The sequence below is a fragment of the Atheta coriaria genome, unplaced genomic scaffold (assembly GCF_025399875.1).
Source record: "Atheta coriaria isolate IRGN ID8LTWV9N9 unplaced genomic scaffold, Caltech_Dcor_3.1 hic_scaffold_5_pilon, whole genome shotgun sequence".
In the NCBI taxonomy this organism is placed as follows: Eukaryota; Metazoa; Arthropoda; class Insecta; order Coleoptera; family Staphylinidae; genus Dalotia; species Dalotia coriaria.
The window spans coordinates 9,063,324-9,081,387 of NW_027045447.1; the positions used below are offsets into that span (position 1 = coordinate 9,063,324).

General features: G+C 32.0%; 3 protein-coding genes across 7 annotated transcripts; 1 reads left to right on the forward strand and 2 right to left on the reverse strand.

Annotated features, from left to right (window-relative positions):
- Window positions 1–514: 514 nt before the first annotated feature.
- On the reverse strand, window positions 515–11,111 carry LOC135792873 (ATP-binding cassette sub-family G member 1-like). 5 transcript variants are annotated; one of them, XM_065303658.1, is made up of 22 exons: window positions 10,825–11,111; window positions 10,624–10,762; window positions 10,048–10,355; window positions 9,838–9,983; window positions 9,540–9,778; window positions 9,346–9,444; window positions 8,992–9,098; window positions 8,752–8,920; window positions 8,562–8,662; window positions 8,347–8,502; window positions 7,227–8,003; window positions 6,806–7,025; window positions 6,312–6,425; window positions 2,758–3,065; window positions 2,551–2,696; window positions 2,244–2,482; window positions 2,084–2,182; window positions 1,832–1,941; window positions 1,597–1,767; window positions 1,424–1,524; window positions 1,213–1,368; window positions 515–1,105 (listed from the first exon to the last, which is right to left on the reverse strand). In XM_065303658.1, exons 2-11 carry the CDS (start codon window positions 10,697–10,699, stop codon window positions 7,653–7,655), a joined length of 1,752 nt encoding a protein of 583 aa, XP_065159730.1. In that variant the 5' UTR covers window positions 10,700–10,762; window positions 10,825–11,111; the 3' UTR covers window positions 515–1,105; window positions 1,213–1,368; window positions 1,424–1,524; window positions 1,597–1,767; window positions 1,832–1,941; window positions 2,084–2,182; window positions 2,244–2,482; window positions 2,551–2,696; window positions 2,758–3,065; window positions 6,312–6,425; window positions 6,806–7,025; window positions 7,227–7,652. The 5 variants fall into 5 exon arrangements, with proteins under 5 accessions (XP_065159730.1, XP_065159728.1, XP_065159732.1 ...); XM_065303656.1 differs by having other exon boundaries at window positions 10,624–11,111; XM_065303660.1 differs by having other exon boundaries at window positions 2,084–2,194; window positions 10,624–11,111.
- Window positions 731–3,198, reverse strand: LOC135792135 (ATP-binding cassette subfamily G member 4-like). Its single transcript, XM_065302755.1, has 7 exons — window positions 3,129–3,198; window positions 2,758–3,065; window positions 2,551–2,696; window positions 2,244–2,482; window positions 1,424–1,524; window positions 1,213–1,368; window positions 731–1,105 (listed from the first exon to the last, which is right to left on the reverse strand). The coding sequence occupies exons 1-7, from the start codon at window positions 3,196–3,198 to the stop codon at window positions 731–733; spliced, it is 1,395 nt and encodes a 464-aa protein (XP_065158827.1).
- Window positions 11,112–13,921: 2,810 nt separating the features above from the next.
- On the forward strand, window positions 13,922–17,323 carry LOC135792872 (ATP-binding cassette sub-family G member 1-like). Its single transcript, XM_065303655.1, has 10 exons — window positions 13,922–14,361; window positions 14,432–14,739; window positions 14,801–14,946; window positions 15,015–15,253; window positions 15,576–15,674; window positions 16,006–16,127; window positions 16,186–16,354; window positions 16,418–16,518; window positions 16,655–16,813; window positions 16,882–17,323. Exons 1-10 carry the CDS (start codon window positions 14,295–14,297, stop codon window positions 17,224–17,226), a joined length of 1,755 nt encoding a protein of 584 aa, XP_065159727.1. The 5' UTR covers window positions 13,922–14,294; the 3' UTR covers window positions 17,227–17,323.
- The last annotated feature ends 741 nt before the right edge of the window (window positions 17,324–18,064 follow it).

The window sequence follows — 18,064 nt, forward strand, 5'->3', positions numbered from 1 at the left end:
TTCGATTGATCTAGAAACGGATGAAATTTCATTTTATTTGTTTTCCGCTACAATTTACGGGGTAAGTATTTTTTGTAAATATTATTCAATGCATTTGTGATTATTTTATTTTGTAGGTAATGTGGCTTGGTTTTGTAATCAGTGCTCAATTTATAATTGATGAAGGAAAGCGTCTGGTTACTAATTGTACTCAAGCAGTAACTATTTCTTTGTCTTTAAAAGATGCGGTTACTGATGAGTGGACGAAAAATATGTCACATTTAACACATTGCTCTGTTATCCATATGCCTGAATTTACCGCCGCTAATTTTTATAGTGTTAATTTCGCAGCTATATTCACTATTTTTAATATGATGACAGGATATATAGTGGTGGTGGTGCAATTTTCTAAAGATAGTAAATAAAAAGATTTGAGGTTATTAGATAGTTACATAACCAAAAAAAAGGATTTAAATAATTTCCAGTTTTGTATCACATACAGGATTTATAACTTGTTTTATTATAAACAAATAACGTAATTGTGAGATGTTTTAATAAAAATATGAAAATTTAACAGTAATAAGATTTAAACTATAACGTTTTCAGGGTTAGGTTTTCATCTGAATTTAACCTCTTTCAGATGCTAACAATAGTATTGTACAATAACAATACAATTCACACTTATGTAATGAATATCTTTGAATCATTCATTCTTTTAATGTTTTTGGACGAAAAACTATAAAATCTTCTTCTATTTCGTAGATATACAGGGTATATAAATTGGTAATGATAGCCTGTATCTCATTGTGTAGTACGTTATCACCCTGACCGATATACACCAAACAGCAAGAACATACAACGCTGAAGTATAATCATTAGGATCAATCTGTAGTTCTTTCATGAAACGATGCGTGTTACTATAAAAGCAATACTCCGCTTCTGCGGGACAATTAAGTTTTCGAGGCTGCAAACCAAAAACGGCAACCAGAAAGCCATTGGCGCCAGTTCGAACGTACATTAATTGCGAGAATTTATCCACCAAGTACGGAATATCCTGTGGCATAATGGCGAATCCACTAATCGCTAATAGAGGCACTTGAGTACAAGAAGCAAGGAATATTGCGTTCTAAAAAAATATTAAATCAGTTAATAATCAAAGATTTCACCTACAATTTTTAAGTATATACAAGGCAATCTGTTTGTGTATAAGAAAAACCCTGTATGATTTCTTACATTAAAATTCAGTAAAGTCCCAAAACAAAATCCGATTGCATTCGTAGTTGCACCCATTACTACACTAACAATAATAAATAGTATCACACGTTCCTGTTCGAGTGGTTGACCAGTTAAATAATAGATTAACATATTAGATGTAATCACAGTCAGCGTCTAAAAATATTCATAACAATTCCTTGTTACATTTACACTGAATTGATTACTTTACAGATATTGGTAAATCCAAAATGAAAACCGACATGTAATATTGCCCTACGGTATAGTATCTATTGTGTACTTCACGTTTAACAAGTTCCATTTCCATAGGAACTAAAAAAAATAATTTTTGAATCAAATTTTAAATTAATAATAGGTAATAATTGGTAATAATCGGTAACTTACATGATAATATAGGATATAAAACGCCTGTTAAAATTGAATTTGCAACTATTGATATGACCACGTTGTAATTAAAAAAAATACTTTGGTTGCATCCAAACCAAAATCGTAAAATATCAGACCAGTTACAAGGCCAAGAAAATTGCATCCAACAAATCGCAAATATGTTAAAAACTATAAGTATAAATTAAGATAAATGCATATATAGATATAAATAAATGTTATAAGTTTTAGTTACCAAATTTCTTTGCATTTTAACAAATTCTCTACCCATTATTGTGTGAAACTGATAATTCCATGTGGCATTTGCATTTTGTTTTATAGTGCTGATTTCTTTCGATATTGAATCTTCAAAAATGTATAAAAAGAATTATATTTATCTGATGACGCTAAACGGTAGTTATTTGCACAACAATTTATATAAAATAAATATCATGAAATACTTGTTTACTTATTACTTTTAAGTCAACTAGTTACTTTATTAACTTACGTGTGGAATTATTTTGAATGTATGAAACGCCATTTTGAGACGCTTTTACTAATTGGCTCAATTTATCCTTTCCAAAATCTCCACAACACAATTCCATTACTAAAAAATATCCTTTTCCTAAATTTAACGTATTATGGAATATAGTTAAAGTTTAATTTACAATAATCAGCTGGATTATGATGAATGTTACATGGCATGCCTTGGTTGTGTAAAAACATAACTAAATCTTGTGGCCGTCCTTGATACGCACATTGTCCATCAGCAATGACGTACGCAAAGTCAAACATGTTGAAATGACTTGCACACACTTGATGAATTGTACATATCACAGTTTTTCCACGCGCAGCGATTTTCTTTAAAAACGCCAACGTTTGATATGTTGATGAAATATCCAAACCACTTTAGAAACAAAAATTAATAAGTTTTCATCAGTATTTTTTGCTATTAATTATGTATTGGTAACTCACGTGGTAGGTTCATCTAGATAAATTATTTTTGGATCACTGATCATTTCTTGTGCAAGTGCGAGTCGTTTTCGCTCTCCACTGGATAATTTTCCAGCTCTTGTGGTACGCATTGTTGATAAACCAAAAGAATCTAATAATTCTGTAATCTACAATAGATCCACATCAAAATAAATAGTGGTTTAGTAAATTTTAAATTTACAAACTTACAATTGCGTTTTTTTCAATTTGCGAATGCGTAACACCAAGTTTAAAGTCCGCAGCAAAACACATATTCTCCTCGACAGTAAGTAAATCATTAAGATGGATATCTTGCGTGATGTAGCAAGAGATGTTACGTAAATGTTCAAAGTTTGTGTTAACTCCATTAACTTGTAGGTAATCACATGAGGCATTTTGTGGACTATAAGCGCTGAGAATATTCAAAAGAGTTGTTTTTCCTCCACCGGAAGGACCAATCACAGCTATCAAAGACGCAGGTGGAAATTGCCCACTTATATCTTTTAAAATTTCTTTTTCTAAAATAATTTAACAAATTATATTATAAACAAAAACTGTTAAGACTTTTATTTTTGGTTTACTTTTAATTTTAAAATGCAAATTGCTAAAATGCAACTCGCAAGTATTTTCTTGTTGCACTAATGCTGCCATTATTCACTTTCACTGGTAACTAAATTTAATACACCGTCCACTAACCACTAATACGAGTTTCAATAAAACCGAATACTATGAGTTATGAGTTATGTGTTTTAACTGCATGTTGTGTAGAACTTGATATTTCTGAACCGATTGACCAATAGTCAATAAGTACGTCAATATTTATGAATTGATATCTTGCACTTTTCAATGTCGAGTCAAGTAATAAATCAAACGTAAACTATGAGATAAAAACGTATGTGTTTACTTCAAAAAGTCATCTGTGCCAATATTGATACAGAGTGTTCCTGATGTACAAACTGTTTCGTATCCGAATATATGAACGAGTATATGTGGGGGGTACAGAAAATTTTATTTTATGTCGTCTCTGTCGAGTGTTAGTATAATAAAATCAGTTCTTCTCACTTGTGCGGTTTGCCATTAGAGTTATATCGTGATCTACACTCCCATTCGGTTGCGACTACCTTTTGAAAGTAGCAGTTCATCGGAGTTCATCAGCAAACGAGTTCGCGCGTATTCGAAGAATTGAAATATTAGATATTACTAATTATGCAATCGCGAATATCTCGTAAACTAAAAGAGATAATTAAGATCTGATCGCGGCGTTTTAATCTACGGACTATTTTTTATCAGATAGGATAGTTAAAACGAAAATCTGAGAGATGAAATTTTCATTCTTAAGAAAAAAATTGCCAAGGGGGGGTGCTTGATACTTTTTTTCGACGATTTTCAAAAATTAATATCTCTTAAACTAAAAGGGATAGCTACCAACGAATTGTTGATTATGAAAGATTGGAAAATTCTCTATCTGATAAAAATATACAATAACTATATTTCTTACAGTAACGGGTCGAAAAACGCGACTAAAAGTGCTAAAAAGTGACATTTTTCAATTTTTGCTCATTTTCTTCAATCGCGAATATCTCGTAAACTAAAAGAGATAATTAAGATCTGATCGCGGCGTTTTAATCTACGGACTATTCTCTATTAGATAGGATAGTTAAAACGAAAATCAGAGAGATGAAATTTTCATTCTTAAGAAAAAAATTGCCAAGGGGGGGTGCTTGATACTTTTTTTCGACGATTTTTGATAAATAATATCTCTTAAACTAAAAGCGATAGCAACCAACGAATTGCTGATTATGAAAGATTGGAAAATTATCTATCAGATAAAAATATAAAATAATTATATTTCCTACAGTAAAAGGTCGAAAAACGCGACTAAAAGTGCTAAAAAGTGACATTTTTCAATTTTTGCTCATTTTCTTCAATCGCGAATATCTCGTAAACTAAAAGAGATAATTAAGATCTGATCGCGGCGTTTTAATCTACGGACTATTCTCTATCAGATAGGATAGTTAAAACGAAAATCTGAGAGATGAAATTTTCATTCTTAAGAAAAAAATTGCCAAGGGGGGGTGCTTGATACTTTTTTTCGACGATTTTCAAAAATCAATATCTCTTAAACTAAACGCGATAGCAACCCACCAATCGCTGATTATGAAAGATTGGAAAATTCTCTATCTGATAAAGATATAAAATAACTATATTTCTTACAGTAACGGGTCGAAAAACGCGACTAAAAGTACTAAAAAGTGACATTTTTCATTTTTTGCCCATTTTATTCAATCGCGTATATCTCGTAAACTAAAAGAGAGAGAAAGGAACAAATCGCAGTCTTAATATAAACCAAAAAGAAAACATGTTTAACAAATATTTCAATATTTTTGATTGCTAAGATATCAAGAATACATTAAAAATAAGCACCTGAAAAAATCAAATCTGCACAAGACGAAAATCGAAGTGCCTCTCTCTCCTTATCACAATGCCAGGCACTAAAAAATGGTCCTACCTAAAAAAGTATTGCAAAAAAATTGAAGCGTAGAATCAGGTCCTCTCCCAAGAAAACAGCCTCCCTCATAATTGGCCCTTTGGTACCTAATAATGGCTACCCAAACCTAGATTCCCTAAATGTAAGTGTACTCACTACTTAAAGACATCCGGCGTTTCTAGCAATGCTGGGTGGACTATCCCTGGACCAAGGACCTAGTCCCAAGTGTGTCTCCCCTTCGGCTGTCACATACGCAGCAAAAAGCTTTGCGCATCCGCCAGTCAGAGGCACTCGTGACTACCCTCCGGTCCAGGTCATCACCACACCTACCTTACATCCGGCTCCTAGAAACTGGGATCCTACGACTAGTTTCTCAGGAGGAAGCGTCGATAATTTTATCCAAACTTGGGTCCAACCGCTGGTAGGTTGCTTGTAGTGGACTCACCGTCATATGCCCACTTGGAATGGAATTGGAGTGTCTTTGATGGTCTATAGTCTTTAACGAACACTTCAAGAGCCAAAGTCGGACTATTATTACACGATACTGATACGTATTTTATTACTATACGCGGCACGCACTCGTTTTGTAGGAAATACGAAAAAAAAAACTAAAACTTGAATAAAGTGCACTATTGTCCTTCGATTCACCTTGGGTTGAAGTCAGGGAACTTGGCCGCGAATTGATAAGAGTTTAAGTGAACCGCGACGCGACCCGCACTCGATGAGTATTTCGTTACACCTCTCCAGGTCCACCGATATTAGCGTTAAATCTGCTGTACCTGAAAAGTAAATAAATATTAGAGAGAAATGAGTGGGTCAGGATTAGGAGATCTATTACTTTGAATTGAACTTTTTTTTGTTGAGATAATATTTGAAAATGAAACTAAAATTTATCTTTGAATATAGGAATCCAGTACAAACTAATGTAGTAAAAGTAATTTCAACAGAATAATGAGTATTTGATATTAAAGGTATGAGGAGAATAATGGTCCAGAGAGAAAAAGGTCCTGAAAAGAAATATTAAATAATACATAACCGGTAAACGAACGCGCCCGAATTACAAACATTTCCAAACAAAATCGAATATAAACCTGAAAGAGAAGCAGAAAGAACAATCAATACATATCAAAAACATTTTTGATTTCTGAAAATAATAAAATAATTAATTTGCGTTAGCATTACCTTCTCCCCGTTTTAACGCGCACTTCACTTCACTTTATTTTAAATTATTATTTGAATTGCAATAAAGTAGGGATATACCAAAAAAATACCTTACGTGTATTAGAGAATTTCCTGTACGTTAAGAATCTTCAATCCGCTGATTCCTATCTATTTTAGTTTGCGAGATGTCCGCAATCGAAATATTCATCGAAATACCTTTTTTAATAATCTACAAATACACAGTATTAATATACGAGTTAAGTTAAAGTGGTCAAAATATTTAAATATTGCAAAGTTTTACTTAGTGTGTCACTACGTATAAGAATCTTAAAATACTCGTATTTACATTTATCAAATACATCGCGCTTAGTTATTTTACTTATTGTATTATATTGCAACGAAGTAAAGAAGAAGAATGTGAAAAGTAAACAAACAACTGATAACACGCGCCGATCGCGCTCACCTTGCCAATGTAACAGAGGTCAGTGTAGCCGAATTACGTACGAATACATTGTATTTAAATAATACATGCAAAATATTTTAATTTTTATTAAAATTAATTAAAAATAAGTTTATAAGTCCGAAAGTATTAATTATGTGGAACTATACCTGTTACTGCAATTAGTACTGAGGTGCACTTGATCACTATAATATTCTGAAGATTACTTTTATTTTCAGTGATTTTAACGTTGAGCTGTGCGCGACACTCGAAGTGGTACCCGACTGAGAGACGCGTCAGTGCGCGATGCGTAATGCGCATCTCTTGCAGCGCACTACAAACGTTAAAACGTTAAAACGTTTTCAACATTCGCACCGATTGAAAGACAGCCTATAATAAAAAGAGACCGGATTACTGATAAGACGCCGAATCTCACGCAGGAATGCAGTGTGTTCACACCATCAAAACATTTATTCGTGGCCGTAACATACAAAAACTTATTAAATGCCATGTTTAGTTTCGAAGTATGTATTTTTCTATTACGAACCACCAATTTAAGACTTTTGAAATATAAATTATGAAAGGTCTTACATATTCCTGCAATTGGTATAGAGTTGCACTTGATTACACTAGTTTGCTATGAATCAGTTTAATTTTCAGCAATTTTTGGTGCAGAGATGCGCGTTGCACTGATCGCTGCAAAACTGAAAGACTAAATGACCGTTGAACGCTCGCTGCGCTAGAGTGCAAGGTCGCACTACTGCGTTGCTCTTCTATTGACGCTGCCAATTCAAAAACATGCGCACACGATGCGCAGACGAATTGTATTAAAAGATTTAAAATATATGATTCAAATTCATGGATTTGATGCATGAATACATCTATTATTTCCATACAATACAAACATCCTCATAATATATTATATCACAATTTCATATTCAAAACAAAATAATTTAAAACAAAATTCAACACAAAACTTAACACAATAAATTAAACTGGTATTAGGTATTCGTATGTTTACGCCAGTAAAGAAAGGCGATATCTCATAGTATAATATGTTATCACCCTGACGGCAACATACCATCCCACAAGAACATACAACGCCGATACATACTCGTAAGGATCCACCTCTAGTTCTTTCATGAATCGATGCGTTTCGCTATAAGCACAATACTCCACCTCTTCTGGACAATGAAGTTTACGTGACTCTAAGCCAAAAATAGCAACCAGGTATCCTTGTACGCCTCGACGGGCATATATTAAGTGAGAGAACTTGCCGAGGTAGTATGGGAGATCTTGTGGCATGATGGCGAAACCACTGAGAGACATTAGTGGTAGTTGAGTGCAGGAACCAAAAAATATTGCATTCTAAAATATAAATCAAAATAAAATTCAAATTAATTAATTCAAATTAATAATAGATTTTGTGTGTGCTTTTGTCTACTTAAATTTGAATAAAAATATTATTGACTCATATTACTGCTTTTTTGTAATATAGTAAACACTAAAATAAAAATAAATAAAACGTGGAGTTTTATCACGCGAAAGAAATTTTGTACAAATATGTGCATTGCAGCGCCATCTCACTTCATGTTGTTTAACATGATTTATCTTTTTATGTTTGCTTGTATATGTATACTTGAATAAACTTGATGTTAACATGATTTTGTGTTCCGAAATCGGTAGTTAAGTAGATAATCTTAATTCTTACATTTAAATCTAGTAACGTTCCATAAAAGAATCCAATTGCATTGACAGTTACACCCAATACAATACTAAACAGGATAAATATCATCACACGATCCTTTTCAAATACTTGACCACTCAGATAGTATATTAACATACTGGAGGATGCAATTGTAAGAATCTAAAATTAATATCACGTAAAAATATAGAATTTTTACATTAAAAATTTTTAATTCATACCGAAATTGGTAAATCCAAAATAGATACTGATATATAATATTGAATTATAGAATAATATCGGTTGTGGATTTCTCGCTTTACTACATCCATCTGCAGAGGAACTATAAAAGACATAAAGTAATATTTAATGTAGCAACGTATAAAAGAGTAATAAATATGCTAAGTTTGATTTTTTTTGTTTTATACTTACATGATAAAATAGGATATAAAAGTCCGCTTAACACAAGATTGGAACATGTTGCCAATGCTAGATTGTAATTAAAAAATACTTTGCTTGCATCCGAGCCGACGTCATAGAATATCAATCCGATTGCGAGTCCTAAGAAATTACTACCCAGAAAGCGCAAATACGTCAAAAGCTAAAATTAAACACTCAACATAAGCATTAGATATTCAAAATGTTTATGTATCGTGATTGTGAATAAATTACCCAATTCCTTTGCATTTTTACATATTCACGGCCCATCAATGTGCGGAACTGATAACTCCATGTTGCGTTTGCATTCTGTTTTAAGTTGATACTACTCGAAACCAATTCTTAAAAGAAAATGAAAATATTTATGTAAATAGAAATATACAGAGTGCAAATAATATTATTAATTAAATTGTATTAATTTTTGATTTATTTTGTTATGTATATTAAGTTGCATATGTTTAATGTTGAATGTTTCGACTTCAATTTAAGAAAAAAAAATTAATGTCTAAATAATACTCAAATATATAATTTTATGAGTGTATGAGAAGATAATTTGCAATTATAGAGATTATAAATGCTATTTCTTACGTCTGTGATTCCTCTGAATGTAGGTGACGCCATTTTGAGACGCTTTTACCAATTGACTCGCTTTCTCTGGCCCAAAATCCCCACAGCATAATTCAATCACTAAAAAACAACATCACCAATCGATATTACAATATAGTTTACAAAAAATGATGCTAATAAAAGAAAGGCAATTTAATTATATCCTTGAACCTTACGATAATCCGCTGGATTGTGATAAATGTTACATGGCAAGCCGTGCTCGTCCAAAAACGGAACCAAATCTTGCGGCCGTCCTTGATATGCGCACTGACCATCAGCGATAACGTATACAAGGTCAAACAGATCAAAATGACTGGCACATACTTGATGTATTGTACATATCACAGTCTTGCCCGTTCCGGCGATTTTCTTCAAGTATGTGAGGATTTGATGTGTTGTGGAAATGTCCAAACCCCTAAATAATCATTAAATTAGTAAAAATTACTAAATTTTATTCAAATAATGGTCACACACGTTGTGGGTTCATCTAGATAAATTATCCTTGGATCACTGATCATTTCAAGTGCAAGTGCGAGTCGTTTTCGTTCTCCACCGGAAAGTTTGCCGGCTCTTGTTGAACGCGACGATGATAAACCAAAAGAATCAAGTAATTCTGTAATCTATAAGAAAAATTCAAATCTAAATCAAAGAAAATTTTAAAAAATATAGAGTTTGTAAACTTACAATTGAATTTTTCTCAATTTGTGAGTGTGTTTCGCCAAGTTTGAAATCCGCAGCGAAACGCATATTTTCTTCGACATTAAGCAGATCATTAAGGTGGATGTCTTGTGTGATGTAACAGGAGATACTTTGCAAGTGCTCAAAATCAGTGTTAACTCCATTAAGTTGTAAGCAGTCAAATGTAGCATTTTGGGGACAATATGCGCTTAGAATATTCAAAAGAGTCGTTTTTCCCGCCCCAGAAGGTCCCATCAATCCAATTAATGATCCAGGAGGAAATTGACCACTTAAATCTTTTAAAATTAATTTTTCTGAAATAAAAACACAAATGTTATCTTTAGAAATAATTAAATAATGAAATTATTGTTGAAAAACTGTGTACAACAGCAAATAAATCAAAGTTCAGCTTCAAAAGATGAATAAAATTAAATATTATAAAAAACAAACAGTTTAAATATAGAAAATGTAAATATTCACAAAACAATCACGATTAATTCACGGTAATAACATAATATGACACTATTCTTGTTGGAATTATAATTTATCACCATAAATTTGTGTTTGACAATATGCATTTACCTTTATTTTTAGTTGTGCATTGCAAATTGCTAAAATACAATTCGCTAGCGTTCTCAGCGTTTACTTTTGTCGCCATAATGATTCACTGTAAGAATTTCACACCAATATCTTCACTTTCACAAAAGATTACAAAATTTCACTATAATAATAATTATAATAGTAATCAAAATATAACTACACTCACTAAACAATCAATATTACATTTCAATATTTTTTAAAATCAATTTTATGTCATGTTGATTTAATTAAATAAATTTACATAGCGTTAACTTCACTAATTAAAAACAAAATTTTTGCGTTCCGAGCACAGGAAGCGAACGCTCGCGACTGAAATAAAACTCCCAACACGGCAACTTGTTTAAAACTCGGCTTTGTAGTCGAACAACCCACCAACTGCCAACGCTACCAACCAAATTGTTTCAAGATAATAAATACATAACGCAATCAGCTCCTGCAATACAGATGCATGTGAAAATATCAATGATATAATATTTATATCGCGTGATGCAGCTACCTAACTAAATGCAATCTGTTCAAATTTCTTCATTCAATTGATTACTTATCTTATCACTGAAAATTGATAAGACTAAATAAATGTGATTGAATAGTGATTGCTTCATTCGTTTCTTTTCTCGGAAATTGTAAGTTAACGTTGACATTTTTATAAGTTTTAAAAAAATCGCGCATAAAATTTGAAATAGAAAAGTGTGAAATATGCATATAATCTAAATAATTGTTATTGTAACCATGACCTAAATTAGATTGTGACGAATCGGTGCCCTTTTGAACTTGTGTTTTATGTGTTTTTGTAAAAAAATAAATAACAATCAGATAGTAATAAGATTTGATTAATTTTAATTCTTGTTATTCACCAAAGTCGTTATTATCATTTACGGTATGTTTATTTGCGTCTAGATGATTGTAGTGTAATCGGTGTAATCCGGACTTTGATGTGTGGTTAATCTATTCGCCTACGCATAATTATAATGTATTTGTCGTGTATTTACAAGTAGCCGATTGAATGTTAATTAATCAGAGACAATTGCTATACCACACTTTCGTATGTAAGAGAATGCTTTTATTATTATTTGAGTATTTTTAGGCGTGTGAAGCTATACTTTATGTAACTAGAGCGTAAAATATTGTTCTTTTTAAAAATTGCAGTTATTATAATGATTAAATCTATAATTTTTCTGTGTGCATTTGATATTATTTATGTCAAAATTTCCGAACACAAAGCAAAATTATTTAAATATTGACATATGTTTTAGCATGGAATAAAGTAAGTACAACAAATATTTTTGCATTAAAAAGATTCAAATTTTAATGTTCAACGTGAATATCACCATACCAAGGAGTAAATCCGGTTTACGGTTTAAATTTTTAAACTTAAATTAAATATGCAAGCACTCTTTTCTTGTTCCTTCTAAATTTTTAATTCTTCAAGGTATTCAGCTAAATCAAGTTTTCTTGTATAAACTATGCTTGTAATTAAACAAATTATAAACTAAACTACACGTTAGTCTATTTAATTACTCAGCTAAAATTTAAAATGTCTCTTATTTCTTATATGTTAGAAGAATTAACTGCGATATTGTAAACTTTAATTTTTACAAAATAATGCCGACTTGTCAATGTGACTTTGTGATTGTTTTGTAACATGATATTAGCCTTGAATTGAAAGGCTAAAAAGAATAAACATGTAATATACTGATAATAGTTATAATAATAGAACTATCCAATAATTAAACATTTCACAATTTCATAAAACATCGTTTTTTTTTATTTTTTTTTTAGAAAATTGCTGAAATTTATTCCATTGCAATTTCACTTCTAGTGTTTTTCTTTCCTTGTTTTCTTGAATCAGTATCGAACAAAGTGAAGTGAATGTGATGGGTTCGTTAACCTTTCTGCTTTTCTGCACAGTTTCATCATGTGTTCTGTGTTGAATGTTGTTGCATCGCGCATTACTCACTTCTGCGCACTTATGAACACTTTTCATTTTTATTTTAAATTAGTACTGGTCACTAAATAATAAAATAAATTATTCTCGTGCATGGAAAGTTGTTTTCCTTTAGCAAGTCGTTTTAATGGGTATAATTATCAACTTATTTTTCGAATTTCTGTAATATTTAATGGGGTACTAAATTACATAAGTTCACCAAACGCAGTGTCAACCACTGCAATGAAATATAGGATAATTGTTTTCGGTTGATTAGTAATTATATAATTATTTATTTAAATTTGAATGATGCACCGTCATATGTGCATTTATCTATAGGAAAATTATTTTTAGCCAGATATGGGTGACACGTGTATTTTTGCTCGTATATGTTATTCATGGTTTTCCATTTTATTTGTATATTTGTAACGCTTTCATGTAAAAAGTATTGAATCAATTTTTATAAATTTTTGAATAGAAACATTTATGATCTAGGAAAAGCATATAGGCTACTTTTTGTTACAAAAATATAATTTTAAGGGTGTAAAGTAAGGGATGAAAGTCAGTGTGTAATTTAATTATCGTTATAGTTATATATCTTCAACCGAGATGGCACTGCAGTACATTAATACAGTTTTTCATTTCTTAAATGTTAAAATGAAAAGTTTTATTAACAGTTTCGATAAACAATGAAACAAAAAATCAGGAAAGTAATTAACTACATTACTTTTTATTAAAATCTATGCATTCAAAGTCGCGCGCAAACACTAGTAAAATATACTTTTGCGTTTCATGTATTCTGGGTTGCATACAATAACCCCACTTTAGTTATTAATGTCAATGTAATAATTGCTCATTATTGCATATATTATGGTGAAATGTATTTATTAATATTTAATACTTTATCTATAGTTATACACACATTTTAAAATTTAAAATTTAATGACCTGAAATATTCCATTTATTGCGAATGAATAAAATTGTTTAAATGCGTCTGCAACTTCAATTAGAAATAACGACTGTTAAATAAATATTAACCAACGTTAAAAATACACACATTCATTGTAGACTGCCGCCTCTAGATTGCCTTTGTCTAACTAAAAATGATAAAACCACGTTTATCACATTGACGCAATAAAATCGAATAAATGAGTAATATGAATGTGAACGTAAATCAATCGTCTCTCAATGCCTAAATAAGTTGATAAAAACATATTCGTCACATATTGACAGGATGTACTCATACAATAATTTGTTTAAATATTAAGCCACGATGGCGTTATCATGTTATGATATACACTTCTACACTCTCACAAGTGTTTCAATTTCAATTTGAAAACAGTGGCTTTGTTTCGGTCTCTGAGTCGAGTTGCTGAGTAGTTACAATTATTTGCATGTGTGGTATGCGTGCATGCGCTCTCAGCGTTGGGTAAAATCTCGTTTTGTATCTGTTTACGCGAGCAAGCACGTTTCGATCGCGATGTTGGGCAACGTTCCACATCCACCCGATCGGCAAGCGCACACAACGACTCCGACTGCAGCTGGGCTTTTGTTTTTGTTGTTGAGTTGTTGAGGAGCAAGTTATTAATGCAGTGATGGTAATCAGCGCGCTGCGATCGACGCAACAGTGAATTTAACAAACAACGCAAACGTTCAACTTTCAAAAGTTAAAAGTAAAAGTGATTTTTTTCAAGTTTTATGGCTATGTGAATTTTTGACAAGTTTTAAAATGGAACAAGAGAAAAATGGTACTTGTGACTTGTATTTTGAAAAGCTGTCAAGTGCTACAGACAAAGGTAAGTGTGGTTTAATTTTTAATTATTATTTTGATTACTTTGTTTGAAAAAACTGATGTTTGCGTTTTAGGAAAGCAAATTTTAGATAATGTTAGTGGTGGGTTTAAAGGTGGGTCCTTGATTGCAATATTAGGACCTTCCGGTTCCGGGAAAACAACATTTTTGAATGTGTTAAGTGGATATCGTTATCAAAACGCAACATGTGAATCACTGAAAATGAATGGCGAAAATACAGATTTTGAGCACTTGGCAAGCATTTCTTGCTACCTCACGCAGGACATCCACCTGAATGATTTGTTGACAGTCGAGGAAAATATGCGGTTTGCTGCGGACTTTAAACTTGGCGTGACGCACTCACAAAACGAGAAAAACGCTATTGTAAGTGTTAAAATTAAAAATTAACAAAACTAATATTTATTTCGATGTGGTTTTCTTGTAGATTACAGAATTACTAGATTCTTTTGGTTTATCAACAACACGCACCACAAAAGCCGGAAAACTCTCCGGTGGAGAACGAAAACGACTCGCCCTTGCCCTAGAAATGATAAGTGATCCAAAAATCATTTATCTAGATGAACCAACAACGTAAGTTTTCATTTTTTACAATAAAATTTGTATTTTTTTATTAATTTATTAATTTAATTATTGTTTAGTGGTTTGGACATTTCCACAACACATCAAATCCTTGCATACTTGAAGAAAATCGCCAGCACTGGCAGGACTGTGATATGCACCATCCATCAGGTATGCGCCAGTCATTTTGAGCTCTTCGACCTGGCATATGTCATCGCTGATGGTCAGTGTGCGTATCAAGGACGCCCGCAGGATTTGGTCCCGTTTTTGGACGAGCATGGCTTGCCGTGTAACATTTATCACAATCCAGCGGATTATCGTAAGGTTTATAACATTTTATAGCGTTTTATGTTGTTATGTTTAATTGATATAAATGTTCTGTGATTATGAACCGGGAACAAAATAATGTCGCACATCACAAGATAAAAGTTATTTCCTAGGCGTATAAATACAGTGCCGATAAGAGGATAAAAGTGACACAACCAAAGTTTAAAAGGTCACGGCATAATATTTTATGTTTTTATCTGCACGTGGACTTGTAGCTTCATTCAGTTGACAGTAAATTATATTTCATTTAGTTATATTTACTTTATCACAAAAATGTGAGAATAAAATGTGACACAGTTAATTTTTTTTTTTAGTGATTGAGCTTTGTTGTGGGGATTTCGGTAAAGACAAGGTCGGCCATCTTGTAAAAGCGGCACATAATGGCGCTGCATACATTCGCTCACATTCTGAAGGTAAAAAAAATGTTTTGTATTAAATTTTGGTAAACTTTTACTTAAGTGTATCAATTAATGTTTTGCTTTTTTTAATTTTTAAAATGTTTATATCCACACCTGTTCTTTATCATTGACATTGAAATGTGTTTCTTTGTCAATATCAATGCCATAAACCATTAACACAATACATACAATGATTATTTTGGTACTTTCTGTGTGTTAATTGCTTCTGTAAATATTTTGTTGCTGATTTACTGCATGACTGCTTCACATATTCTTTGTTTTTATTTTCATTTTGGGGAACATAACCATGACCTCATATAAACCCTACATTTTGTTTGTTTTTTAGATGAAATTCCAACCACCAAACGAAAAAATGGAATCAAGCACTTGGTGAATGACAATGCAACATGGAGCTACAAGTTTCAAGTACTCATGAGACGAGAATACGTCAAAATGTCACGGAATTTAGTACGTATAATAAAGTTTTGTTTAAATTTAATTTTAATTCTATATTATAATATTTTAGTTGTTGACTTATTTACGTTTTCTTGGAAGCAACTTCCTGAGCTTTGCAATCGGAGTTATTTTCTGGAATGTCGGTGCAGACGCTTCAAAAGTGTTATTTAACCACAACTGGGTGATTGCAATCACCAGCAATATTATACTGGGTGGTTTATTATGTCCTATTTTATCATGTAAGTATTAACTTATTTTGTTAATATTAATCAATAAAACTCATTTTGTATTTTAATTTTAAGTTCCAATGGAAATGGATCTCATTAAAAGAGAACTTCACAATCGGTATTATACCGTATTGCAATATTATTTAACCGTTGTATTATTAGATTTACCTGTTTCTGTAAGTATTTAATATTTAATTATATATTTCCATTTTATAACGTGCTGTGCTATTAACTAGAAACACATCAATTAGAAATTATTTATAAGTAAAAGTTTAATCAATTATAAAGTAATTTCTTTTTCTTTTTCTTTAGTTAATTACGTTTGTATCATCCGGTTTGATCTCCTACTACTTTTCCGGACAATCAACCGAAACAGATCGAACAATACTTTATGTGATATTCATCGCTATGTTGGGAAATGTCGTCAATGCAATTGGCTTCTTCTTCGGCACTCTTGTCATATCATTTAATGTGAGTAACAAATATAACAACATCAAAATACACTTAAAATAATAACATTGAGGTTATATTTCTTTTAGTCTGCGATCGCGTTGTGTTGCCTAACTCAAGTCCCAATGTTAGCAGTCAGTGGCTATGCAATAATGTTCCAAGACTTGCCATGGATGCTAGAAAAGATCTCTCTTGCCGGTTATGCTCGCACAGGCCTACAAGGTTGTCTCATCGCTGTTTTCGGCCTCGCACCACGTAAACTACCATGCCCAGAAGAGGAAGACTATTGTTTTTATAAAGAACCGCATCGTCTTCTTGTTGAATTCGGTATTGATCCGAATGACTATGCATTGTGTTTGAACGTGTTGATTGCGTGGCTTATTACCGTCCGTATTGTTACGTACTTTAGTATGAAATATAGATTATCATTATAAACAATTAACTAAAAGTTAAGATTAGGATTTAAGTGAATAATATTGTGATATTTTTATATACATTAGATGAAAATATTATATTTTATTGTATGAGTAAGTGATTATCAAAAACAAAACAAAAATGGAAGAAAAAAAAAAATTTTATAACAAAAAATGTGTTTCTGACGTCATTCACAAACCAAATGGTAGCAAAATGAAAAAGGGTCATCTTTTGTGCCTTCCACAGGTATAATTTACACAATGACGTAGAAATACTTCTCTAACCAGTGAAATGCATACAAAAAAGATGTACAAATACAACAAAAGAATAAGTATAAAAGTCATGCGCAGAGCAGAAGCAAAAACTACACAGGTAATACCACTGCATCATCTCTACTCAGCTGCTCAGCACAGTTTTACTTACGTCTGTGTTTTTTTATCGCGTGTCTGAAGCAGCTCAACAGTCATAATAACTAAATAAAAACTAAATCTAGTTAGTTGAGGTGAGTGACTCACACCCGTCACAACAACTATTGTTTCAGAACATTTGTTGGGCTTCATAGACACAATGACCGCGCTACATTCACATATTGACATTACCCACACCTCTTTCTTTGTGTTGTGCTAATCCGCAGTTGCGCGCGCAGTATAAATTGCGCGCGACACACTGACTGACCTTAGAGTTACACTCGATTGCAATGCAATGGCTTACCACGTGTGGAATGATTACTTCACGTTACTCACGAATAATCAACATTTAATCAGAGCCATTTGATATTTATTACGTTTAATTGATTAATGCTTATCTTGTCAAAGTACAAACGTTCATTAATCAGAAAAAAATAATCAAAAATACGAT